This window comes from Dinoponera quadriceps, unplaced genomic scaffold (assembly GCF_001313825.1).
Source record: "Dinoponera quadriceps isolate SergipeBrazil2010 unplaced genomic scaffold, ASM131382v1 scaffold2872, whole genome shotgun sequence".
NCBI lineage: Eukaryota > Metazoa > Arthropoda > Insecta > Hymenoptera > Formicidae > Dinoponera > Dinoponera quadriceps.
This window is the reverse complement of record NW_014556992.1, coordinates 234,073-258,094: the sequence shown is the minus strand read 5'-3', so window position 1 is coordinate 258,094 and position 24,022 is coordinate 234,073. Positions and strand designations below refer to the sequence as shown.

At 47.3% G+C, this 24,022-nt stretch overlaps 1 protein-coding gene across 3 annotated transcripts in view; it reads left to right on the top strand.

The window, feature by feature from the left end:
• LOC106748525 (probable Ras GTPase-activating protein) overlaps positions 1-24,022 on the top strand; it is a 339,617-nt gene that overhangs the window by 134,290 nt on the left and 181,305 nt on the right. For all 3 annotated transcript variants that reach the window (XM_014627168.1, XM_014627167.1, XM_014627165.1), the window contains one exon: positions 12,140-12,252. In XM_014627168.1, the coding sequence (XP_014482654.1) occupies positions 12,140-12,252 (113 nt within the window). The remainder of the gene's footprint in view (positions 1-12,139; positions 12,253-24,022) is intronic.

Here is a 24,022-nt window from a genome sequence, read left to right as displayed (position 1 = left end):
GGGGGGGGGGAAAGCAGAAAGAAGGCCAACTGTGTCGCCCGTGTGTGTTTGTGCAAATCTATACACGCGAGAAGCGCGGAAAATGGCGATGCGAGAGAGGAGGACCGCGTGGTTCGGCCGCGACGGGAGAACGCGAAGGGAAAGGAGAAGACAGGCAGGGAAGTGAAATTGAGGGAGCGAGCGAGAGAGAGAGAGAGAGAAGCTCTCGCGAAAGAACGGGTCAGAGATAAGATCGCCAGTAATGAACTATCCGGCCCCGACGTGAGCCTAATGAGGACCGCAGAAATAATCTCGACTCGAGATAGAAACACGCGCTTGCGCAGCGAAGACGGCGACTCACTCCACGCGACGACGCGCTTCTCTCGTTTCCCGGTTGTTCTCTCGCAGGAAGAGAGAGAGAGAGAGAGAGAGAAAGGAGGACGCGTTCTCCTTCCGCCAGGCCGGAGAAGCTGAAGGACTTCTCACCTGTCGTCTCTTTGTCTTCCCGTAACAGCCTCGCGCGAGGGTGTTGCGCGCCGGGACGCGACGACGCCGCGCGATTTCGCCAGATATCGCTCTCGCAAACACGACCTGCGACGACGACCGCTACTTCGAGTCGCCGAAATCCCCGGTGATTTTTAACGCGTTCCCGCGAGGCGTCCCGTGGGATTCTCGCGAGAAGCGCATGGCGTCCTCGCGTGCGTCTCTCGGCATCGCGATCTCGCCGTTGCGGCCGCTGTGTACTATTTGTGTAACTCACCACGGCCACTTGACATTCCTCGTTTTCCTCCCCGAGTTGTTTTCCCGCGGCCTCGCGACATCGTTTCGAGAGCTCGAACACTCCTGCTCCCCCCCCTTCCCGTCGCCGGCACTCGACTTCGTTCCCCCTCGCCTCGTCCTCCCCGTTCGCACTCGTCATCGCGTCATGCAAATACGATTAGTCGCGCGCGTGAGACCGCATGCCGCCGTCGAAAAAGCGCGAGCGCTCGATCTCTCCCCCTCCCTCTCACCGGCCTCGAATCTGGATCATTAAACGGGCGATGAAGGCACGCGCGATCACGTTCTATAATTTATTCAGCGAGTTCAATTAATCCGCGCGACGCGCCGAAGTGCCGCTCTCGTCGTCGCCGCCGCCTGTTTCCTAGTCGCGACTCCCTGGATGCGCCTCTTCCGTGAGTCTCTCGCGCGTTCACACGAGAGAGAGTACGTGGCTTCATCTCGAGAGTGACGAGGATCTCCCGTCTCTGCTCAGCATCATCCCTCATTCGTCTTCGTATACCCGCGCAAACACGACTCCGCGAGCGCGTTCGTATACGCGAGCCGGTGTTCGGCAGGCGCGGCGGACTTTCGGCCGGATATGGAATATTAAGCGAACGAGTGAGAGGGTCGAGCGCGAAATTAAGCGATTTACACATTTGGCGTCGGGTGCACACACAGTTGGGCGAACGCTCGTTCCGTCCTCGAAATTCAAGTTCCCCCAAGAACGGCGGGAAGCGCGGACGAAGCGTGGAGGCTGGCGGAGAGGACGACGTATACACCGTGTGTCGAAAGAAAAATAACGCTCTGTTCTCCCGTGCACGTTTCGTTTATCACACGAGGGCTCGCGTTGCCGCGTCTCTGACACGTGAATTCATCGACGTGTCCATCGGAAGGGCGCTATCTTTCGGCCCCCTGAGGAGCGCGCGAACGCAGACCCGACGAAGTGCCCGCGACTATTCAAAGTAGACGGGTCGGAATAGAATACGCGGAAATTGGGATTTATCGCGCAGTGGTCGGGGGTTACCCGCGGGGATACCGTCCGTCGTGCGGAAACGCACGGCGAATTTCGCGGACGGGGAAAGAAAGGAGAGCGACTCGGCGGCGGAATATTTCCCGTTTTATTACGACGTTCCATTTCGCCCCGCTCGTGGACAAACGTGGTTGAACTCTCCCCGTCCCCCGGCTCGACCTCCACCGTCAGCGCCGCATATCTATTCGTCCCCGATTTCTCTCGGGAGCCCGCTCGAGTCTTCGACGTGGCTGGTTATGCAGATGCGAAGACCTCCGCGAGATTGACGCGCAAATACCGATGCCGACGGGACAAGGCCGTGACAAAGCGATAAAATGGAATTCGCGAGGATCAGGTGCGAGCGAGCGAATGCGAAGGGCAACGCCGGGGCTCGCGAGAATCGACCGATCCGCGACGTTGATGTGTGTGAGATTTATATGCGACACGGCTAATCTCGCGGTACATTTACGTAAAGACGGATTTCGCCCGGCTTTCTTCCGCCCGGCCTTTTTTTCGCCGTGAGAAAAGACGCGCGAGCGAAAATTAATTCGCGACACGTCCCGTTACTCGGTAATGATAACGCGGGCGACGCCCGATCGGTGAAGCTTCGATTGTGTAATTGATATGTTCGACGATGAATTATTGAGTCGACGGCGGCATAGAAAAAAAAAAAACAACGCCTATTCGAGTTTATTAATACCAGAGTTCGACGACGAATTTCAATTTTAGTCCCCCGAAATTTAATTTTGGAACTGCGATCGCCGATAAACGCGGGTTTAGGGTTCGGAATTTTGCGAAGAATTTGACCGATATCGTGTGATATCGCGGTATATCCGATTGGAGGAGCCACGCTGATGCATTTGATGACGAATTATTGAGGGATATGAAAGAAAATCTGAAATAGGACATTGCCTGTTTTGCGTCGATCAATGTCACGCGAGTGTGGAACGCGTCATCGCGAAGTACATCGACGTTGAGTTTTGATTTTACAAACTACGCCACCGGCGTAAGCTAAAATTTCAAACTACGAACTTCACGAGAAAGCTGGCCGACGTCGTGATAACGCGTTATCGTAATGTTCGTCGTTGATGTAGAGACGAGGCGGTGCCGTGTCTTCCGGTTACATTGAAGCGTAAAATCCACGAGCGACGTCGTGGTATTGATTTTACGAGGCCGGTTGCCCGAACAGAAAGGTGAGCGGCTACGTAATGTTGTATCGATCTTACGGTAACATTACCATTTATCGATAGAAAAATGAATAAAAGATCCCGGTACGGTCGTATTCTCCCCCGCCCGCATCAGCGTGTCTCCTTGCTCACACGTATCGCTATATAAATATTATTTCGCTGTGTTCGCATTTATGGCCGCCATAAATATATTTGAATGCATTACGGCGGAGAGACATTATAACGTTACTCCGTTCGAAGACCCCGACCGGAAAATGTAGAAGGCTTTTTCGCCGCACGTCAAACCGAGAAGAATTATTCGTCGTTCGCATGACGGGTCGAGACGCGTTCCTTCGACTTTGCTCGCGCGACTTTGTTTAAGAGACTATAAGGAAGAATAATCACTTGAGAAGATTATACATTCTTATAAAAAGAAATATAATTTTTCCTCGCTAAGAAGATAAATCGAAAGGTATTGGCTTCGACATCGCGCACACGCGACTTTGTTCGAAATTACATGAAAGTTCGATTGCTCGAAGAGATTATTCTCTCTTAGAAATTAATTTCGTAAATTAACTGTGCGAAAGCGGAACGCGCGCGTGCGCGCGAGTCGTTTGGAATTTTTCAACGAAAAGAAATGCTCCTTTTCCGTGCGGTAAAGTGAAGTCATTTAAGTACGTTCTCGGAGAAGCCGCCCTTCCTCCTAGCTACCGGTACAGCTAAAATGGAATGTCTCCTTTTTGAAATTATTAACGCAATAATACCACGAAAAGAGGTCCTCTCGGTGTTACGCAGAAAATTCACAGGACGAGAGAGAAGTGTGTTCTCTCCGTTGCCAACTGGCTCTTCCGTCCATTTTTGATTCTATTTTCAGATGTGTAGCTATGTCCTTGGTTCCCCCGACGTCTTTTTTCCTTCCTTTGTCGTCCGCTTACCTGGTGTCTCGCGAATTTCGTTATCTTTGTCTACTTCTTCCTCTTCTTCTTCTTCTCTAGATATACAGCTTCTTCGCTAGAACTACTTCGGAGTTCATAGAACTTCTAAGTACCGTCGCCGTCGTCGACGTTGTATCGTCGTCATCGTCGTTTCCACGAGAAACTTGGTACAATGTGACTCTATGTAGTCGTAGCCGAGAAATCGAACTCTCGTATAAGACGACGGTTGTAAAATCGCGACGAAAATTTCCTCGGCGCACACGTTCGTCACGGTTGAGCAGTTCGCGTTTTTAACCGATCGTCTTCATTGAAACTTTCCATCACGATCTCGCCATCCGAAACCCTTAGTCAGAGTACAAGATGACGTTGCGCTGTAGTTTGGAAAATTCAATGGCGGGCGAATGACGATCGAACACTGATTCGATCAACGTGCTCGCGTATCGTACGCCAAATGCCCTACTGATTTTCAAATATTTTTTACGCTGCACGGCGCGTAAGAATTACAAATAGAATTATGCTCTATATTTTCCGTCGCAAATACATTCTCTCTCTCTCTCTCTCTCTCTCTCTCTCTAAAATGGGTCTGACGAATATATATTTCAATTTTTCTTTTTTCTTTTTTTAATTTTATATGAAGCACCGAGAAATAGCTCAGCGTTTTAAAACGCGCTCGGCTTTCGAACTCGCGCGAATGAAAAGCTTTCCCATGCATTCCATCCGGCATGCTCGGCCGCCTCTCGCTGATCGGCCGGTGCGCACGCTTCGATTGTTCGGGATTCAAGGACGCGTCGGGCGGGCCGCGATCATCCGCCAAAGAACGGCGAAGGCTCGCTAGGAACTTGAAATCCTAATCGTCATCGTAATCGCCGACAGAACGGACGCTTGAATCGCCTCGCGCGATATCGGGCTCGGCATTGTCCATTGTGCGCCATATACGCGCCGCGGGCCGAAGCGGCCGGGGGAGCCGTCGCGCGCGCATTCTTACGCGCCCGAAGACATGCGTCAGGAAAGTATCGGGAAAAACGCGCACGCGACGCAGCCGACAGACATGGGGATCCGAGTCGATGAAACGCGGAGGAAGTCGAGGCTGCGAATTCGCGCCTGGGAAAGCGCGCACTTTGCCCCCGAAAATTGCGTATCCGTCACGAATAAATCGATTTTGTTATTTGAAAAAGCTGTAACAAAAGAATATCTCGTACGTGTTGAGATCGTTCCTTGAGCCAAATTTTGGTGTTAAATGTTTAATGTACCCGTAGTTAATTTAACATATTACGTTTACATTATCTCAATACATTTTGTGGTGTCGATATTCAACATTTGTAAGTAATAAAATAACATTTTATTCAGCGCCGATTAATATATTTAATTTTGCGTTAGTTTCTGACATAATATTCGTATTACTTTTCAATATATTAACACAAAAATGTGAATAGACCGTTTGGCACATGCGAAGTGTGAATTTTTCACTGCGTGGGAGGGTGAATAGTTGGTGGAAAAACGAAGAGATAGACATTGGCCTCTTCTCTTTTCATAGTTGCGCAAGTACAGAAAATTTTGATTTCCGCATTGGTGATTTGTAAGACGGTAAATTGCGACGCGAGATTTTCGCTAGCCCATCGCGTCATCGTGTTTCTGACTGCGCTTCCACGGTATCGAAGAGCGCCGACGAGCTTGGTAACTTCCGATATAACGGGAATGTTGAGGAATTGATACTTGAAACTTGACGCCTGGGGGCTTCCATTTCCCGAGCGCCGAGCGGAAATATTTGTATCGGTTGGAGTGACAAGATATCTTCTGCTAACTCTCGGTGAAAGAGTGAGGAGAGGAAATGCATTCTGACAAAGACTTTTATCTTGAAAGGTCTGAGTGTGCCGACTACTCATGAAATTGTACTAAAGGAAGAATACGAAACGCAGGCAAAAGCGAAGAAAGATACAAGCACACCGTTCGAGGACAATTAGGGGATCACGCCGAACAAGTAGAATTCCGTTTGAATAATTCTATAGCTTGGCGATCGAACGCGCAAGAATGAATAATTGAAACAATTTTTTTTATAAGATTAAGAACACTTGACATTTCAAACGTCTCTGTTAGATATTTCAAGGGGCCCTGTAGTTACCGCCACAACAATGCGTTTCTGTTCATCACGAAGAAAATCGGAGTCACGTGTCTCTCACGAAACTCATTTTCGCGACTTGTAATTGCACCTCTGTGAGAATCATTAATGGGACTGCAAGGGCGCGATCGCACGATTGCGGGCGCATTCGCGGGCAACCGTTTCAGAACGGTCCGACAATCGTCGGCGATTCGAGTTCACAAGTACAGATGTTGTTTCTCGTTGATTACGGCGAGCCGCGCTGAAACGCAGTACTTTCCCCGGATTCGTCGAAAAAGGAGTAATGGAAAACTAACTGCAACCTCGCCGCGGGCGTGGTATATCCGACGCGGCGGGTCAGGGAAGAAAAAAAGCTAGAAAGAGGGAGAGAGAGAAAGAGCGAGCGAGCGAGAGAGAAAGAGAGAGAGAGAGAGAGACGCACAGGTACGGATACGTACGAAAGTTTCGCGAGAACCGTAAAGTGCCGCGAGTGCTCGGGGGCAAGGCGAACAATTTCGTCGGTTATAAAAGTAATGCGATATCGTGCGGGCCGGAATACGGCAGCGTTGGCGTCCATTATGGAAAAAGCGCGGCTACGACGGCGGCGGCGGAGAAGTAACGAAAAATTTACCGCCAAGCGAGACTAATCATTTAGGAACTTTTCGCGATGGTACCCGCGAGAATAGGGGTAGCTGCCGCGACGGCGCGGTATATTTTTCAATATTTGCGGAATCACGGACACGAGCGGCAGTACTGAAACGAGATGACACAATGCCGCCCCTCTCTTATCGAGAGGGTGTAACAGTATCCGCGTCATTGCACGACGCGCTTTGACTTACGTGACACCTCTTCGGGACTTTACATTCCGATGAAACTTACCGAAAAAACGGCGGCTTCGAAGCGTCGTAAAACTTGCGTCAAAAGCATCGCAGAGATATATGAGCTCTTAAAGAGCGCGAAGAATCCCGGCGGCTTTCCCCTATGGCATTTCCGCGCCTCGGAAAAAAAGTTTGTATGTTGGACTGAGCAGTGTGTTTAATTTAATGAAAATTAATTGTCTCTGGAATAGCCGGAATTTACGACGGCGACGTGTACAGAATTCTGGCAGGTCTTTTTCTCGCATACAAAACTCTCCGTTGCTTCAATGTAATAATGTTTATAATTCTGTCGTAATATCTTGGAAGAGTTGAAACTTAATGGACCTTTTAAAGAAGAAACTTCAGATATTTCTCCATTTTTCACCCTGAGGTAGAGACATAAGATATCATATGCTATTTTTCATTGTATCAACACTTTGAGTGCCGCGCTGATTTTCATTGATCGTACAAACGTCTGATTGATGATTAAATCACTAAAGCTACAGTAAATAAATATGATTTAGGATGTATATATGTTTTTATCTTTAATTAGCTTTTTCTTAGCCGTCTAGCCTACTCTGTAGATGCAATTGATTATATTTTTTACGTAACTTAACAAAACGTGGTAATATCACAATGCCGGTCATCGGCCCTCACGGCATTCAACGCGTTAACAGGCTATGCGTGCTGATTGGAGTATTCCGTTATGATAGATTCCCTTAATGATATACTCTCTTCTTTTGAACCCTCGCTTATACGATTTTTATATCGCGATTCATAAATAATAATTATTCGTTCTCCTATTTATTTACTTAAATCCACGTGTCTTATTTCTACCTCCACGCTATATTTCTAATGTGACTCTAAAGGATCTGTTTCCCTGCCCATTGATAAACGACTGCTGAATCGCTGAGTGTCCCCCGTTTACTCGCAATTTTTAATGCGGGCGAGAAGTTTTTTCGAAAGAAAGACGAGTCTTCCCGTTCCGTAGGAGAAATACGACACATTCTCTCATTTGCCGAGCACTGTGGGATCACATAAACAGACGCCGGGAATACATCGCGCGAGTTTCGAAGATCATCCGCTTCCGCGCTGTTACACACGCGTATACACACACACACACACACGCATGCGCCACACGCTGGTCGCAATTAACGCCTGCGTCCGTCTAAACGGGCGTACCGCAGAATTCAACGGTATCAACAGCGGCGCGGCCCGCCAACCCGCATCGGCTTCTCTCCTCGCCGCAGACATCTATACTTACGGCAGACCGCTAATACCCGCTGCTCGCTGCGCTACAAATTGAAGTACACAACGTCGCGGTGTGAACCTCGAACAGCAGCCGTCGAATGGCAGTCGTGGTGCATAACTTTGCCGACACGCGCGCACACGTCATTAAAAATTATCGCAAATAAAACGCGATAAATGGCGCGCGCCGGCGATAATGATCGTAAAGTCCTCGACGTGCGTCGTTTCTTGTATGCATAGGAAACACACCGCCGGCGCGCCACCACTTCGCACATGGCCGGCCTGCCCATATCCCCATGCCGGATTTCCATCGTTTCTCGTCTCCGTTCATTTTATTACTCCTACTACTACTACCACTATCACTACTATTACTACTGGTTAGCGGTAGTCCTGTTCTAAGTATAAGAACGGTGCGTTATTTCTGTGGGCTTCGTTTGTTTACACGTTCGGTCATTTAAACGCACGTTCGTAACGTACTGTTCACGGAGCGCAGCGCGCGTCCTATGCGCGCAGAGAGATGACTCCAAATCGATATTTGTTAATCCGGTTTTGCTAATTGCAAAAGGCGCAGCGTTCCGATTGTTCTCGAGTGCCTTTCGTAAATTTTACTCGACCGAGCTGTGGGAAATTGTTATGAAAAGCTAAGATGATGTCATCTTAGCCCGGAGGCCTGAGATGGTGTTATTATCTCAAGTTATCTCAAGTTCAAGTTATTATTTTAGCTTTCTAGCGCTCCGGGTTACCGATAATAAATTTTTTTAATTAACAGAGACCGCCGGCTAAAACCTTCCGGAGGTTACTCAGGATGTTCTCTATGACACGTGTCAAATTGGAAATTTTACGATACACTTCCGAATGCCTCGGTAAATTTTAAAAAGCATGACTATATTTCTCGTACATACCGCGAATTCCATTCTCGCACTCTAAAGATTAGATTCCGCGCCGTTGCGAGCCGCCGCGCTCGATAATGGATGATGTAATCGGCTGCGGCAAATTACATTTCCCAGCGCATTAGAAGCGCAAGAAGACGCGAGGACGGAGGCCGCCATAAAGTGCCTCATAATTTTATATCGATCATGTTCACGCGCGGTTTTTCTGTAACACCACGGCGGGAGATGACTCGACACTATGTCTTCGAGGGTATTTTCCAAGTCGCGCGCGCGCACGTTACCGTCGAGAGCGGAATGCGAACGGATCGGAGAGCGCGCAGTCGCACGGATATTCATCGCGATAAATATTATCGTGTAACATTGATTCGTCGACCGTTCCGTTGCGTCCCGCGCGATACATGCGAAATTATTCAGATTATATGTTTTTATCGTAGCTCGCGTTTTTCAGCGCAACACTGCTGCCCGTCGAACCAATTAATTCTTTGTTCGACTTGTCGCTTTGTGCCTTCATTTTCTCGCTCGCGCGCGTTTCCCTCCGTTTGATCTTCGGTATCTCGAAGCAAGAACAACACACCACCGATACCGGCCAAAATCGATACATACTTATACGCTCCGCGCTCCGATTACAGCCACGTTTCTGCACCGGACCTTTCGCGGCGCCGTATGAAAATGAAAGCTTTCAGCGTTCCTCAAACCGGTTAGATCAAAGGGGAGAAGAGGGACGCTCCGTAAAATGTTTCAAGCCGCTCATATTCGCGCCGATGACGGCGCATCGGCTGGTACCTGCCCGTCGAATCACTTTTCTGATTTCTCAATCGAGCCGAACCATTTCTTCGTAATTTTCTTCGCACAGGCTTAAATAAAGCCTTCACATTTCTACCAGGCCGAAAGTCACTACCCTGGTAGAAATTACGCAGTTTTCCTAGACATCCATCCAGTTATTGTCTAGTATTCATTCTCATTAGCATTCTCGCTAATTGTAACAATACTGCGTAGGAAATGGATGAGAACTTGATAGGATTTTATTCAGTAGCCGAAGCAGTTTTCCTGATGAAAATATGTGGTTTCCTTGTTGAAAATTATTTTCAGTTGGATTTCCACGGAAATTCACAGGGAAACATGTGAATTTACATAGGATAATACAAATCCATATAGGAATCCACATGATTTACGAAAATTCATACAGGAATCCACGTGGATTCCTACTTAGGACTTGAGTTTTTGGGCGCAAATCCTCAGGAGCAACCATGGGATTTCGTATGAAATTCCTATATAAATTCCCACCTTTTTTCAACAGAATTGCGTAGACATCTACTCAGTTATATATTGCCTAGTATTTATCAATTGAATAGCTTCTTGTCTATTGTTCTGTTTTCGTTCAGTAAATGGGTTCAGATTTCGCGCATCTTTCGTGCACAGTAATTGTAGGAAAAGCATCACATGTTGATTGAGATTTCGAATAATTTTATTTCTCAATTACAGAAAGACAGAAGTTAACATAACTGTTCAGAGTAACTGTTCTAAAAATGCATGAAATTTCTACTAGGTAGTCTTCCTAGTCGTTCGCATCGTGCTGGTGCGTGTATGTTATTGATTATTCATGATATGGTTATTGATTATTCGGTTAATCTGTTATTTTAACAGTTTGATGTACATGATATCATATCATATTCGCAAACGCAGTGAAAATGATTAGAAAAGCTAAGTTCTGATGTAATAAATGTTAAAACTTTATCGAAGTCCAGTGCATATTTCCTTTTATTTTCTCTTTTTTTTTCCCGATTTCCAGTCTCTCTCGTGGAATTATGCGAAAGTCGCATGGAAAGTCGCGTGTGGCTCGCACGCGTTCGCGAACGAGGCGTCGCTCGCGTTTCGCTGCGCTGCCGTTGCGTGTTTGCACGCGCAGTTTGCGAGAGAACCGCGCGACTGGACGCGATATCACGCACTCGGGAACTCCCTTAAATAATATTTAGCTGTGAGTACCGTATCGATCGTATACGCTTGTATATATGCGCGCGGTAAACGGCGGTTTTCCAAAGATGGGAACGCGCTCCCGTCGGCGGAGACGACGACATCGGCTCGCGCCGTCATTTCGCGAGCGTCGTAATGCGTTCTCGCTTCCGTCACGCAGGGATGTGTTCTGGATAATGTTGTTACGCGTCTGTGCATAAATCTTGAACGGTTACGCGTCCGTCATAAATCATGGCCCGAGTACCGCATGCGGCTGAGCTATCGCTCAAGTATAGAGACCCGCGAAGATAAACTCCGCGGAATGGCGGTTGTTTCAATCGTTCGCGGGGCATCAATCAACTCGGAATTATATGTAATGGAAGATTGAGGGCTTTCGACGCGCTCATGCTTCGGTAACGCAAATGGAGGTGGGAAACTTTGTCCCTCGACTAATGTACAGCGGATCCGACCTCCGCCGCGAGTTCAGCAAGCGCGACTCAGAGTTCCGAAGATGTTTTCGTCGGTTTTCTTCAATATCTCATTCTGACGACGAAGTCCGCGATTTGAATGACTTAACATCGCACCGTCAACATCGTACAGCGAGCGACGTGGAGAAACTTCGCGTACGAAAAAATGACGGGCAATGGGGCGGCGCACAACGCGCCTACTCGTATCTTTCCGAGACCCTCGCCATCCGCGAATCAGTGTGAACAATTAGAAATTTTAAAGAATAATTTTTCACCCGACAATTTTGACCGGCTGATATTAACGATGCGACTAATTTTGTTCCTTGACACTTCCTCCTTTTTGCTCTCGCGCCCACGTATCACGCAGTAACTCGTTTACGGATCACCCCGCGGTTATTTTCCTTCGATTTGCAGCATGCAAGACAGCTGCATTATTACGTCTTCTCCAATACATATTATTTCTGTAAATTACAATCGCGACCCCGCCGCACTCCGGTGCAATCGATAGAAAAGCAATCGATATCTCCGCTCGCGGAAATACTCGCCACCCGATCGGCCACTGCTGACGATTTCTCTGCGCGCGTTCTCTCTCTTTCTCAATCACCCTCTTCCGCGCCCTTCGCCGCGAGGATAATTGACGCTCGGTCTATTATCCTTGCAAGTCACCGGTGACTTTACTCTCGTAGGACGACGACACACACAATGGACATCGTCCTCGTCGTCGTCGTCGGTGCTCGTCTATTTGCCGAGGTTATTCATGAGGGACCATCTTTCTCTTTTGCAGAGGCCGAATGCTGCGTCGGCGAAGCCGCCAGCGAGGCATGCTGGGAACCTTGTTACTGCGTCCTCCTGCAGGACGAGCAGACCCTCACGGCTTACAGAAGCGAAGACATGGCGGTGAGTATTTTTCCCTAAAAGCCTTTCCGATTTTCTCCGGATTTATCCGTACCGCGGCCGTTTCCCGTTCTCTACCTTTCTCTATCCACCTATCTCTCTCTCTCTCTCTCTCTCTCTCTCTTTCCCTCTTTTTCTTTCATGCGACGACGTCGTAAGGCGCGTCGGATTTACAGCACCGGCTTTAAACCGCCGCTGTTCGTTACACGTGCGCTTTCTCGTGATACGCTTTTCGTCGACGCGCGGCGTGATTCTAGGGGGCGTTGATGTATTAATAAGATATCATCGGTTCGCAAAGAATGGCGTGGTGAAATTGCAATTTGCGCGTTCGAAGAAATATTGAAAAGTACACGTATCGATACACAATACATTACATAATAACATTACGTAATAACGTAGCGCGTTTGTTTCGTTCGCTTCGAACATTCGCCGTGTCGAGTGGTTACGTGAAACTCGCGCTTCGCGGACACAATCTTCGGCGTTCCTAGAGAGCACGTCGCGAACGGGATTTCGCAGAACTAATCATAATAGTTGCGCAGAAGAACGATCGAACTTTCGCACCGCAGCGCGTCTCGCGCGGGATCTCCGGCGAGAAATCGCACGCGAGACCAGCCCGGAGCGCAGTTTCGATTTCTTCGCAGACTCGACATTGTTTCCGCGGGAAAATCGGTCCCGTTCTTCACGCGATATTCGCAAGTTGACGGGGAACTTGGTTTTGGTAAAACGTCGCGATGAACAGGCCGCCGACCCCTAATTCGATTAGAAAGTTTATGCGCCGCTGACTGACGCGAGAGAGCGGATGTAACGTTACACGTGGATTATCCGGTGCGCTACCACGGCCGTTCTCCGAAGAAGAGGAAGGGGATAAAAAGACGCGACGTCGATAGCCGGCAACATGTTGCAGCAGACGGCGACCCGACGCGGCGGTCCCGTTCCCGATTTATTCCCGTGCGTACAATAGCGCACAACGATGTTGCGAATACGCGCGCGCTTTTTGCCGCGAACGAATCGTGAGTTGCGCGAACTCGGTCCCGTAATCCTCGCGCCTCCTGGACGCGCCGACGTATTTTTAGACTATTTTCAACACTCGCCGCGATTGCCTGAATTCCGTCTGCTACCGCGTCCTCGAGTTCTCTTTGAGTACGATGAGGGTTGTCCGGTGATGTCGTTAAATATCCCGCGCGGTTGTCGTTAAATATTATTTATACAAATAGTAAGAGGAGAGAGTTCGCGCACTCGATGCCGAGCTCTCTGTCGCTCAGCGAAGCGAGCAGGCAGCCCATGTACGCGAGAGCACGCGAACGGCTTCCGGACTCCTAGCAACGCAAACACGTAAAATCGCCCGGGCCGTCAAGAAAGTGATGAACTCACGAATTACACGCGCTGCAAACGACCGGACTTTTCCTTCGGCACAAATTCGAGCGTAATATTTTCACGTGATCGTGCAAGAAAAATATGAATGCCACTTCGTGCGATCGATCAGCGACGAATGCCAAAAGTTTCATATTTAGATAAAATTACCCGAGTTTCCCCATGAAAATGTTGAACTTGCAAATTACACCGTTGCAAGCAGCCGGGTTTCTCTTTTACCGCGCCAAAAAATTCGAGCATATTTTTTTTATACGATCGCGTAACGAAATTTTAAATATATTAAATACCGGAAACTCGCATAAGTGTTTGGAGTAATTAAATAATTACGTCATACCACGATGGATCTATTACGTTGCATAACGATCTGTGATAGCAAGAAGGAAGAGAAGAGTAAAGTCCATGGAATATCACATTAAATTCGACTTGTAATTATGAATATGCGTGTTTATCCACTTTGTTTGCATTCATGACACGTTTGATTATATTTGGTGAAAATTTTTAAGTTTTGACATGATTTTGTGTTAATCATCAAAATGTTAATTTTTAAATATCTATTCTTTTAAAAACATAACTTTTACTGATCAAAATTTTGAAATGAAGTCATTAATTTGATATTACGCCTAAAAGTTATTTGTATTTTATAAAAAGGAATAATATAGCATGCAGTCGAATAATTATTATCCATAATATGATTGTAAGCTATTTTTTCATATTCTATGTGTAGGTAAGGGGGAAGGAATAATTCCACATGTCACGTAATATTGGAAAAGAGTCGGAATATTTTGTGACAAAATGTAACGAAACGAGAATAAAAAATACTTAAATTTCGTCCGAATTGTTCAATGGTTCCTTTGATTTTTTACTTTATGTTCAACTACACTGCAAATCCAAGTGTTATTTTTACACGCATAAACATCTAAAAATGACACATTTGACTGAAGCTCTTTTTACATGTTTCTTGCCGTTTTAGATTACTTCATTTAAAGCGTTTAATTGTGCTAAATTATAAGTTAACACATCCAGTCCGTATTAAATGGCGTAATTTAAAACGACAGGAGCAGCAAGAAATGTGCAAAAAAAAAACCCCCAGCTAAAATAACACGCTTGGATTTTTGCAGTGTAGTTGCCTCGGTCCAATATTATACTTATAATTTCTATCCGGCGAAATATCGGGACTCGCCAGCACCGTTGGAAAAATATAAAGACGCGGGTGTGGAAGGTACGAGACGATGGAGATCTCGTGTTTCGAAATCCCCTCGGTCCCTGGGTCTTTCCTCGTACCGTCGCAGCTCGACTTCCCAATTTCTTTCTGCGGCCCTCCTGTGTAACCCCTCGCGGTGTGAACCTCCGGCCGTTACTTCGAGGAGCGTATTATCTCTCCGACACACAGCGCGAGAGCTACTTTCCTCCGATCCGAGACTTTCTCGCGCCAGCACGGTTAGAGGGATCCTTCGCGCGATCGATATTACCGGCGACGCTATTTCAAATATTAACGGATATTTACGACTGTGACGATAATGCACTGTCTATATATGCGCCATTTTGTGGCGATAATAATATCGATCATAAAGCCCCCTCATATAAGATAGTACAGCCGCGACGGAATTGTGCTTGTAAGAAAGCATTTGCACAATCGCTTTTATGGACATGTACTTTGATACACACGTGAGAATAATTCTGATCTTCCGGTTGCTCTTTTTCTCTTTAACCAACAGAATTTGGTTTTGAATCCCGTTCTGAATTGTAGACAGCCTAAAGCCTAAAGTGGACTTATACGACAAATCAAAACATAAATTGGTCTCGAATTATCTTAAATTTCAAAGATAAAAACTGTAATACTTTAATTAATTTTGTCTAATTAAAAAAATTTTTCTTCGAGCAAATTTAAAAGACGTGAAAATGATATAAAATCTCCTTTTCGAAGACGCTGATGCTTTTCATGAAATGTAAAGAAGAAAAAGATACGTATCCTTTTACTTTATTTTATTCTTTTACTTTATTCTTTCGAGTTTGCACGTGTTGACGGTTGGGTTTTTGAAATACAGCAGACCACCTACGACCGCGGAAGTGTCCCGTGCCGTTCCGTCGTTTCGATTTTGCGACGTTCTTTAGCCGACATAAGTGGTAGCCATTATGTATTTAAAGTCGTCTGAGACTCTCGCGGAATTTACCCCGCAGAGCCTCCTCGCCTGCTCGTATTTCGCGCGAGAGAGCTTCACGAATTTATTCGTGTACCCTTCTCCCGTATACAACGCAGCCGTTCCGAAGAGTGCCTCGAGTAGTTCTTCCCTTGTGAAAAGGGATTTTTCTTTGGTAACGACGCCGACGACGATGGCTTTTCACGAGCGCCATCGGCGTGCTCTGCCTGCCTCCGTATTTTCAATTTGTGCGACAAATTAAATAAACCGTCGTTATCAAATGTTTCTGTATTTTAGGCTTTAAATGCGCTCATGGCCGTGCCTCGCTTTTATGTCCCTGTGCTTTCTATACTTTAATCTCAGGTTCCGTTAACATCGCCCTCGGATTTCGTTTGAAATAAACCGCGGTCAGAGCGACAACCGGAACGAGTGGAGGACGTCCGATGGCAAAGCAGGAGCGACCGAATTCGCGAATGGAACGGACAGCACGACCGACTCGTGCGGCTTCTTCCTTATTGATGACACGCCATCGGGATCGGCGGTTGAATGCGATTCCGGTTCAGCATTCAGAGATCGGATCGAACGTGAATACCCGATCGCACGCGTGTCGCACCCGAGCACCTGAGCACGACCAAGTTGTCGGTCGCTATTGTAACGCGAAATTCACATGCTACGTCGCAATGTGTAACGTCGAGGAACCGGAACTCGCCGGCTAAATCCATTCAATGGACCGTTCCCGCGAAGCCGCTGTCCCTCTCACTCAGCCAGAAGCCCTTGTAATCCCCCGGAGTTGGCCTTTAACCCCCGAGAAACTCCCGCGATACGCGACGTCGGATTAGTTAATTTCAACGTCAGCATCGTATCGCGCCAGGCGAACTTGTTTTCGCGAATGTTGCGCTTCTATTGTTCCAGGCTGGGCTATTACGCTTCGCAATCACTCGTCGCCGAGAGTCGACGACAATCGCCGCGACTCTGCCTATCGACGCGACCTTTCACCGCGCGATTTATTCTCCACAAATAAATCCGAGATAATTCGATGAGAAATCTTCTGTTAAATCAGGCTGCGTGTTGTTAAGTCATGTATCGATAATAACTACAAGAGAAATATCCGCATGCATTTCCGTAACACGAGCGTGTGCGTGAACTTTATTTCTCTCGTATACTTCTCGAGCGCCTCTATATTCTGAATAAAAAATTCTTTTAAAAAATCTCTAAGTATAAAATTCCTTTTCTAGATTCACGATTAGACGGGTGGCGTTTAATAAGAAAATGCAATAGAAAAATTTTGATCGAGCGCACGGAGAAAATATTGTAGTAAAAATTGCTACAACATTTTGTAATGTTGGATTATTGCGAAATTATTATCGAAATTATTATGCGTGTTGTAATCTTTAGTGATGTGTACATGTGATACACATCATCAAAAATTGCAACACGCATCATAAGTCATAATTTCAGTACGGTCTAGCACTACCCGGTTTTCTGATCATTTTTACTAACAATATTTTCTCCGTGCAGATTTTATTCCATTTTTATTTTCTATAAGTATAACTGAAATAATCTACCTCCGATCTGATAGAGGAAATTAAATTAATTTAACCAGAATTCTCTCCTTTTAATTTCTCCTATTAAACCCATACGTTCTCCATTCTATCTAATGACGAATTTGGAATGAAGAATGTTATACTTAAATGATTTGTTTATAATAATTTAATTTGGAGCAGATATCCATTTGGAAAGAATATGTAAAATATTCAAAGAGATTCGATTTTATTTGTAGGAAATAAATTTAAGATCGATCCGACGAGAATAATGGAATTCTTCTATTACATCAAGCTTTGTGCGACAGTAACTCGGAAAGAGACTCGTATATTTTTACCATGAAACGAGCGCGTGTATCCCACATCTCTCTCTGTCACTCTCTCTCTGTGTACTTTCCCAGCGTGTCTACGTCCTCGACGGGAGAGCCTCCACGCGCGATCTGACGGATGAGGGAACGGAACGTGAACTCGACGACTTAGCGACTCGCGTTACCCGAATTATCATCCTACGACGCGAAACTTGCCTCATGAAGATTTCGGTGGGTCTCGACGCGGTAGTCTGTTACAGGAGGAACAGTTCCCCCGGCGCTTCGGCGGCGTATTGCGAAACAGACGCGAGGTCCTGATTAGTACCTTCCTCATGTACTCGGTTCCTTACTTTGTGAACTCGCTTTCTCATCTCGCAGCCGCGTCCTCCTCCTCTTTCTTCTCCTCCTCTTCCGTCCGCCGGCTGTCGCCGTCCTCGTCGGGCTTCATCTAGTCACTCGCGCATCTCCGACTATCGCGTGCCTTGTTATTACTAAATCAAGACAAGCGCCTAATCCCCCGCCTTTCGTTTCTCCACCCCGGCGTCCCGCGTGTAATCACATTCAAGAGATCCCCAGGAACACGACCCTCCTTCGTTATTCACCTCGCGGAGGCCAGTAAGAAGGAGCAGGGTTTAACGGCCATTAAAGGTTTTTTTCTCCCCGGACTCGACCGACTCTTTTTCTCTTTCTGGATGTCGAAGCTTCAAAGTGAAAAGAGAAAACCACGCGGAGGAAGCCTCGTGGAGACGAAACTGTCGTAACGCCGACGTTGATACCCGTTCATCGCGAGATAAGATTTCGCGCGGCGGGGCTACACTGTTAACCGTGTACCGCCGAGGTTAATGGGGATACACGTTGAAATAAAAACTCTACGTAATTACGAAGGACATTTCGAGGTACGTACATACGTAGGGTTTTTATTTCAACGTTCACCTCCAATTTTGGCGAGGCATAGTTAACGGTGTAATCGGTATTTTGTCGAGATATTTCAAATCTCGACTTCATATTTTCGCACATCGCTCCCTCGTCGGCCTCCCGAAGCTCCGCCGCGGATTTCCGACGTGGCTCGTTTTCGTGAAACGTCGTAACGGTACCCGAGGTTGGTTGGTTCCGTGAGGCCAGCGGCGACTCGTAAAAGTTCGGAGGATTCTGGTCGCTTTGGTTCATTAACACCGACTTTATGGCCATAACTTGGATGCGAAGCGGGCGCGCTCGCGGAGCACTCCCTCGCTTTGCGCCGTCGTCGTCGCGACTCGCTCGCAACGTAACGCGAAACAACGGGGACGTAAGTAACGTGGGTTAAGGTAGGCGCACGCGAAAGGGAGCATTAGCCACGGTAATGCGAGCCGGGGAGCATCGCACGTGCTTAATTTACCGAGCGATCCGAGTCGAAGCGCGCGGGGCCTTCCTTGATTAACGTTTTCGCAATTTTCGTCCACGCCACCGCGAGACTTCGCCCCGGGCGACCCGTAATTCGCGATGAAATTCGAGACAGAATTCTCTTTGTAATCTTGTCTACTATATTTGACACAGAGAACGTCCGGGCAACTGAAACTTAATTCACGTATGTCGCCAAGCAGAATTTGCTCTTTTACGTTTTTCATTCCTGCGTTTTAAAAAAACGGAAAAGTATATTTATAATTGGCACATGCGTAAAACATTTAAAGTTAACGAAGGCTGACCTTTTCGTACGCCCGAACTTGTGGACTGCCTGAGATCCTCTCACGAACTCCAAAGGATTTTTTTATGATCGCGCACTTTCTCTCTCGCCGCCTTCAAAGAGACATTCTTACGATTTCTCAAATTCTTGCCCGAAACGGATCCGTTCCCACGTCCTTTCACCGACGAAGCTTTATGAGTCTGCCGGGGACATTCAATATCCGCCTACTAAGGAATTCTCACGTTTGACTGCATTATAAAATTGACGGGCGCCGGTGTAATTTGATTCTTTATTAGATTAATTCGGTCCATTCGAGGGTTTTAATTTAAAGTAATTTTTCAATTTTACCGGCGCGGCAAGGAACTTCTCGCGATGCCGGCCACCTCAATTTCGCCGTCTTTTCACGGCGCCGCTTGAATATTCTTCCGGTGTAATGGAAGGAGAGAGATGCATTTGCATTTCATCCTGGCCGCAGATTCGGCGCGCTGGCATATTATTATCGTTCATTCGCCTCGATTTACGCATCTCGGTTAGACTCTCTCCGATACGCACGGTCAAACTTGATTCACTCCGGCGATAAATTATGCACAGGGTGTCTCGAAAGATAGCGCGCACCCTCTCTCTGTGCTTTCATCCCTCGATAATGGTTCCCTTGATGCATCCAAGGACATCTTCCTCGTTTCCCATCTACGCCGACCAATCGTGGGCCCTCCCTAAACCCCTGGAGCGCCTGTTTCCAGTTATACCGGCTGGCTGGCTATATGCAAAATCGAAAGATGTATATCGCCTCGGAAACCGCGTTGCTCGCGAAGCACATAGCAATTAAGCCATCAAAAATTCCCGCATGAAAATTCTTTATGCGCCGGCACGAAAACTCGTAAGTGATAATGTCAGTTTCTTAAGTGTTGCTTCTTTTCGCGCGGTTGGCTCCCTTGGCTGTAGTGATATTTCTTGCAACATCGATTTTACTTTTAATTATTTATTTTTATAATTGCGAAGAAAATAAAGGGAGGTTTCAGTAATAAAGCAAAATAAGTATAGCACTAGAATAAAGATCGAAAGAACAGCGGGAAGAGAGGCGACCAAACCGACGAGTTTCTCGACAAAATAGTATCGTATACGCATTGTCCTCCTGATAAGGAAAAAAGGTTATGCGCTAACATCCGTGATTCCGGCTCTTATTGGCCCAGCTATTACATATAGTGGTAATTTTGCATCGTCAGTCAATTACAGACAATTTTTAGTTATGTCAAGTCAGATAATTATCTTAGGACGATACACGATCTTGCGGTCATAAAAAGAAAATAATCATAGCTCGATATTCAGGGAGCTGAGAAATTGGCACGTAATTGGTTGCATCTCAGCTCGACGGACATCGGCGTATGTTCCGGTCGATCGCGGATTTCATCCGGCTCGATTCACTCGCGAATAATTCGCGCGATCGCTCATTTAGCTCGACATTCCCGATAATACGACATAATTACATCATCAACGTTCCCCGTTGGGTAAGAAATACACCTTGCAAGCGCGATACGTCGTTTTTATGCTTCCGGGACGAGCGCTCCGGGGTTCCCGTAATCATCGCGTAACGTTAATTAATCGACGATGCGAGCCAGGCCTACAACGCACAGCAGTCTCGTCGGCTTTTTTGCGCTAAAATACGCTTCGGCTCGCTTCTCTTCCCCAACCCCCTCCCCCTCCTTCCCCACCCCTTCTCTCTTTCTCCCTCTCTCTCTCTTTCTCACTCACATGTCTCTCGTGTCTCGGCGCTCAACGCGAATCCTTCGACTCGGCGGATTTCACGCGAGGTGGCTTCATACTTGTCACGTATCGCGGGGCGCGAGAAAGAAAACGCGACCCCTCGTCGCAGAATCGTCCCCCGGGGGTCAACGGGGGGTGCTTTTGTGTGTTAAGTCGCGCGTCCGCCTTTCTCTCGCTCTTTACCCCTCCACCCCGTCTTTCCTTTCCCTTCTTCGTCTCGTTTATGAGCCTTCGACTAAACGTGAAGGAAATGAAATACCCGCGATTAAATGCATCTCCGTCCGTCTTTTCGACGCGAGGCACAGGTCTATTCGTCTCTCTACACAATAGACGCGAATAAATAATTCTACTTCCGTGAATGTGGCTCCGATTCCGTGGATATTCCTTTACGAATGGAACTCTTGTCGTGAATTGCAAATTGTTCAAAGTGGACTTTAGCTAACGGTTTCATCCTCTTTCTCCTTCGCCAAATCGTTCGCCCGCTGTTCCTGCTCGTTTGCCGCATTGTCGAGTCCCTCCTACGGCAGGATCGCCGACGGAAGGCATCCAAGGAACATCCTAAGCTAAATACGCGATACACAGAATATCGGCCTGACGAACGACACTTTGATCTTCGTTTCCTCCGAGACGACTTATTTTCTGTTACACGCACGAGCTTATCAACCTCCAGGAGTATCAGCAAGGATCCTATCGTTTTCGTCGGCCGATTGTCTGTCTTCCTCCCAAAAAGAGATCTCTCGTCGAAACACCCGGCTTGCTCGCACATCCCTTTCCATAGTCCTTTTTTTAGGAACAGAACTTTGCCGGATCCGAGATGTGGGACGCGTTTCCAGAGAGGGGTTTTCCTCGGGTTTCTTCCTTGCATGTAGACTACCGCCCTTTGCAGTACCGGGTGCCTCGTGAAAGGGATCCTGCGAGAATTCGAGGCTAAGGACCTGCTCGACGCCCCCGCTAGATAAATCGACTTCGCCCTTTCGTATCGTTTCGAGCTCCTCTCTTGCCTCCGGAATCACCCTCGAGAGCGGGCGGTCTCCGGCGAGGCCAGAAATTCGTCGGACCTCGAAAGACGAAGGGGCGGAGAGAAGAAGAGAGAGAGAGAAAGAGAGAGAGAGAGAGAGAACCGTCAGAGGAAAGGCTTGTAAATCTGGAAAGCTTGTTTAACTTCGAGCTGCCTGGTAATTCACGGACGGGGGATGTCGCCGGTAATTAACGGGGGCGAAAACTCATTATAAATTGTAATTGAGGCATTACGCGATAGTGTCTGAAATATTGACCACCGCCGGCTGCCACTGCTGCCATATCCCGTTTCCGGCGGGCGGAATGAGAATAACGGCGCCCACATAACTCGCGAAGCGTCGTTTCCGGTATAACCGCGCTGAGACACGCGTCCGTGACGGGAGGTTATTTTTTAACAAGTTAAATGAACGTCGCTTCGCGTGAACTTTGTTCTTGCGCGAGAGCGATCGCGGAATGTTGCAATAATTTCGCGGAGACCGTTCAGACGAGTAATGCGGCGAACAGATGCGGATGAACGCACGATTTGCCGTATTTACGGAATAGCTGTTTTGAAAAAAAGCAAAGAAATGATTCGTTCATCGTGTTAGAAGTTACCGTTATACAATGTGACTTTTAGGAGAGTTTATCAGACACACTACGCGCTACGTTCCCTTCCCGCGTTACGCATAATAGCGTTCCCGTAATCATTTCTACGGCGCTCTTCGACGCGTCGGCGGGATGAAAGGGTCGTAAGTGGAATTTATGCACAAAAGAAGATAATCCACAGATTTTGTGGCACACGCAGGAAAGAATTCGTTAAAGCATTACCTCGGATTAAGGAGCTTCCTAAGGAGATTTGAATTAGAATCCGAATCAAAAGAGGCAGATAGAGGGAAAGAGGCAGATGGAGACAGAGAGAGAGAGAGAGAGAGAGAGAGAGAATTTTCTTCCTAGAGTATATGAATACTCACGTATAAAAGCTCTCGCTAAATTAAGCTACGAAATCTCCGTGTAAGTAGCTACACGCTTCGCGGCGCGACTCAGCGACTAGGTATTTAAAAATCAACCGCGTTCGCACGAGGACCCGTGTGTAATCTGCGAAAATCACAGATGTGCAATTTGCATGTCGTACAGGATAATTTTAGAACACTCGCTGGACGGAAACGTCGCATACATTATTCATGGGCGGATGGGACGGTTGACTTTTAACCAGCTAATTTTTACTGCGGTCTTCTCTTTCTCCTTTCTCTCTCTTTCTCTCTCTCTCTCATTGCCTCATTGCCCTTGCCTCCCTCGCATCGGAAATGATTAAACATTGTCGCATAATTAATTTTCCGCGATTAAACCGTGTTTGCGCGAAAAGATCAATTAACGTCGCACGCGCGAAACCCGCCAAATTGGATCGCGGGCGTGATTATTTATCGAATTACGTGCGCGCGCGACGGATTATTACGTTGTAATTAAAACCCGCCTATCTCGTCATCGTTTTATCGCATTGCGATAGGTTCATCTCGCGTTCGCTCGCTTTCTTCTTCGCTCGCTCGCTTGCTTGCTTACTCACGCGCCACTCGTTGCTGATTGAACGACTACCATCTGGTAATCCAATTGCTACATTATTCACCGCGGAATGTATTATTAAGAACGTTAAATCCACCAATCCTCGGAAGCCCCGAACGCGAAATGGTAACGTTGCCTGCGCGCAATAATCTCGCCGGCTTAATGCCAACGCTGTGTGTACCTACCAAAGAGAATACGCGCGGTCGAAACGAAGCTTAACTGGCAGACGCGCGCGCAAGAGAGAGAAGGAGATAGATGAGCGAGCGAGGGAGCGGGAGAGAGAGAGAGATAGAGAGAGAGAGATCAGAAGGTCACGCTATTTCGCGGCGGATCGAGAGGGTGCCTATTGCAGAGGAACGGTAGTAGCAGCAATGGGGTGCATTTATATAAGGCCGCCTCGAGCATCGGTGTCGGCCGACGAGAAGGGTAAAATAAAGAAAT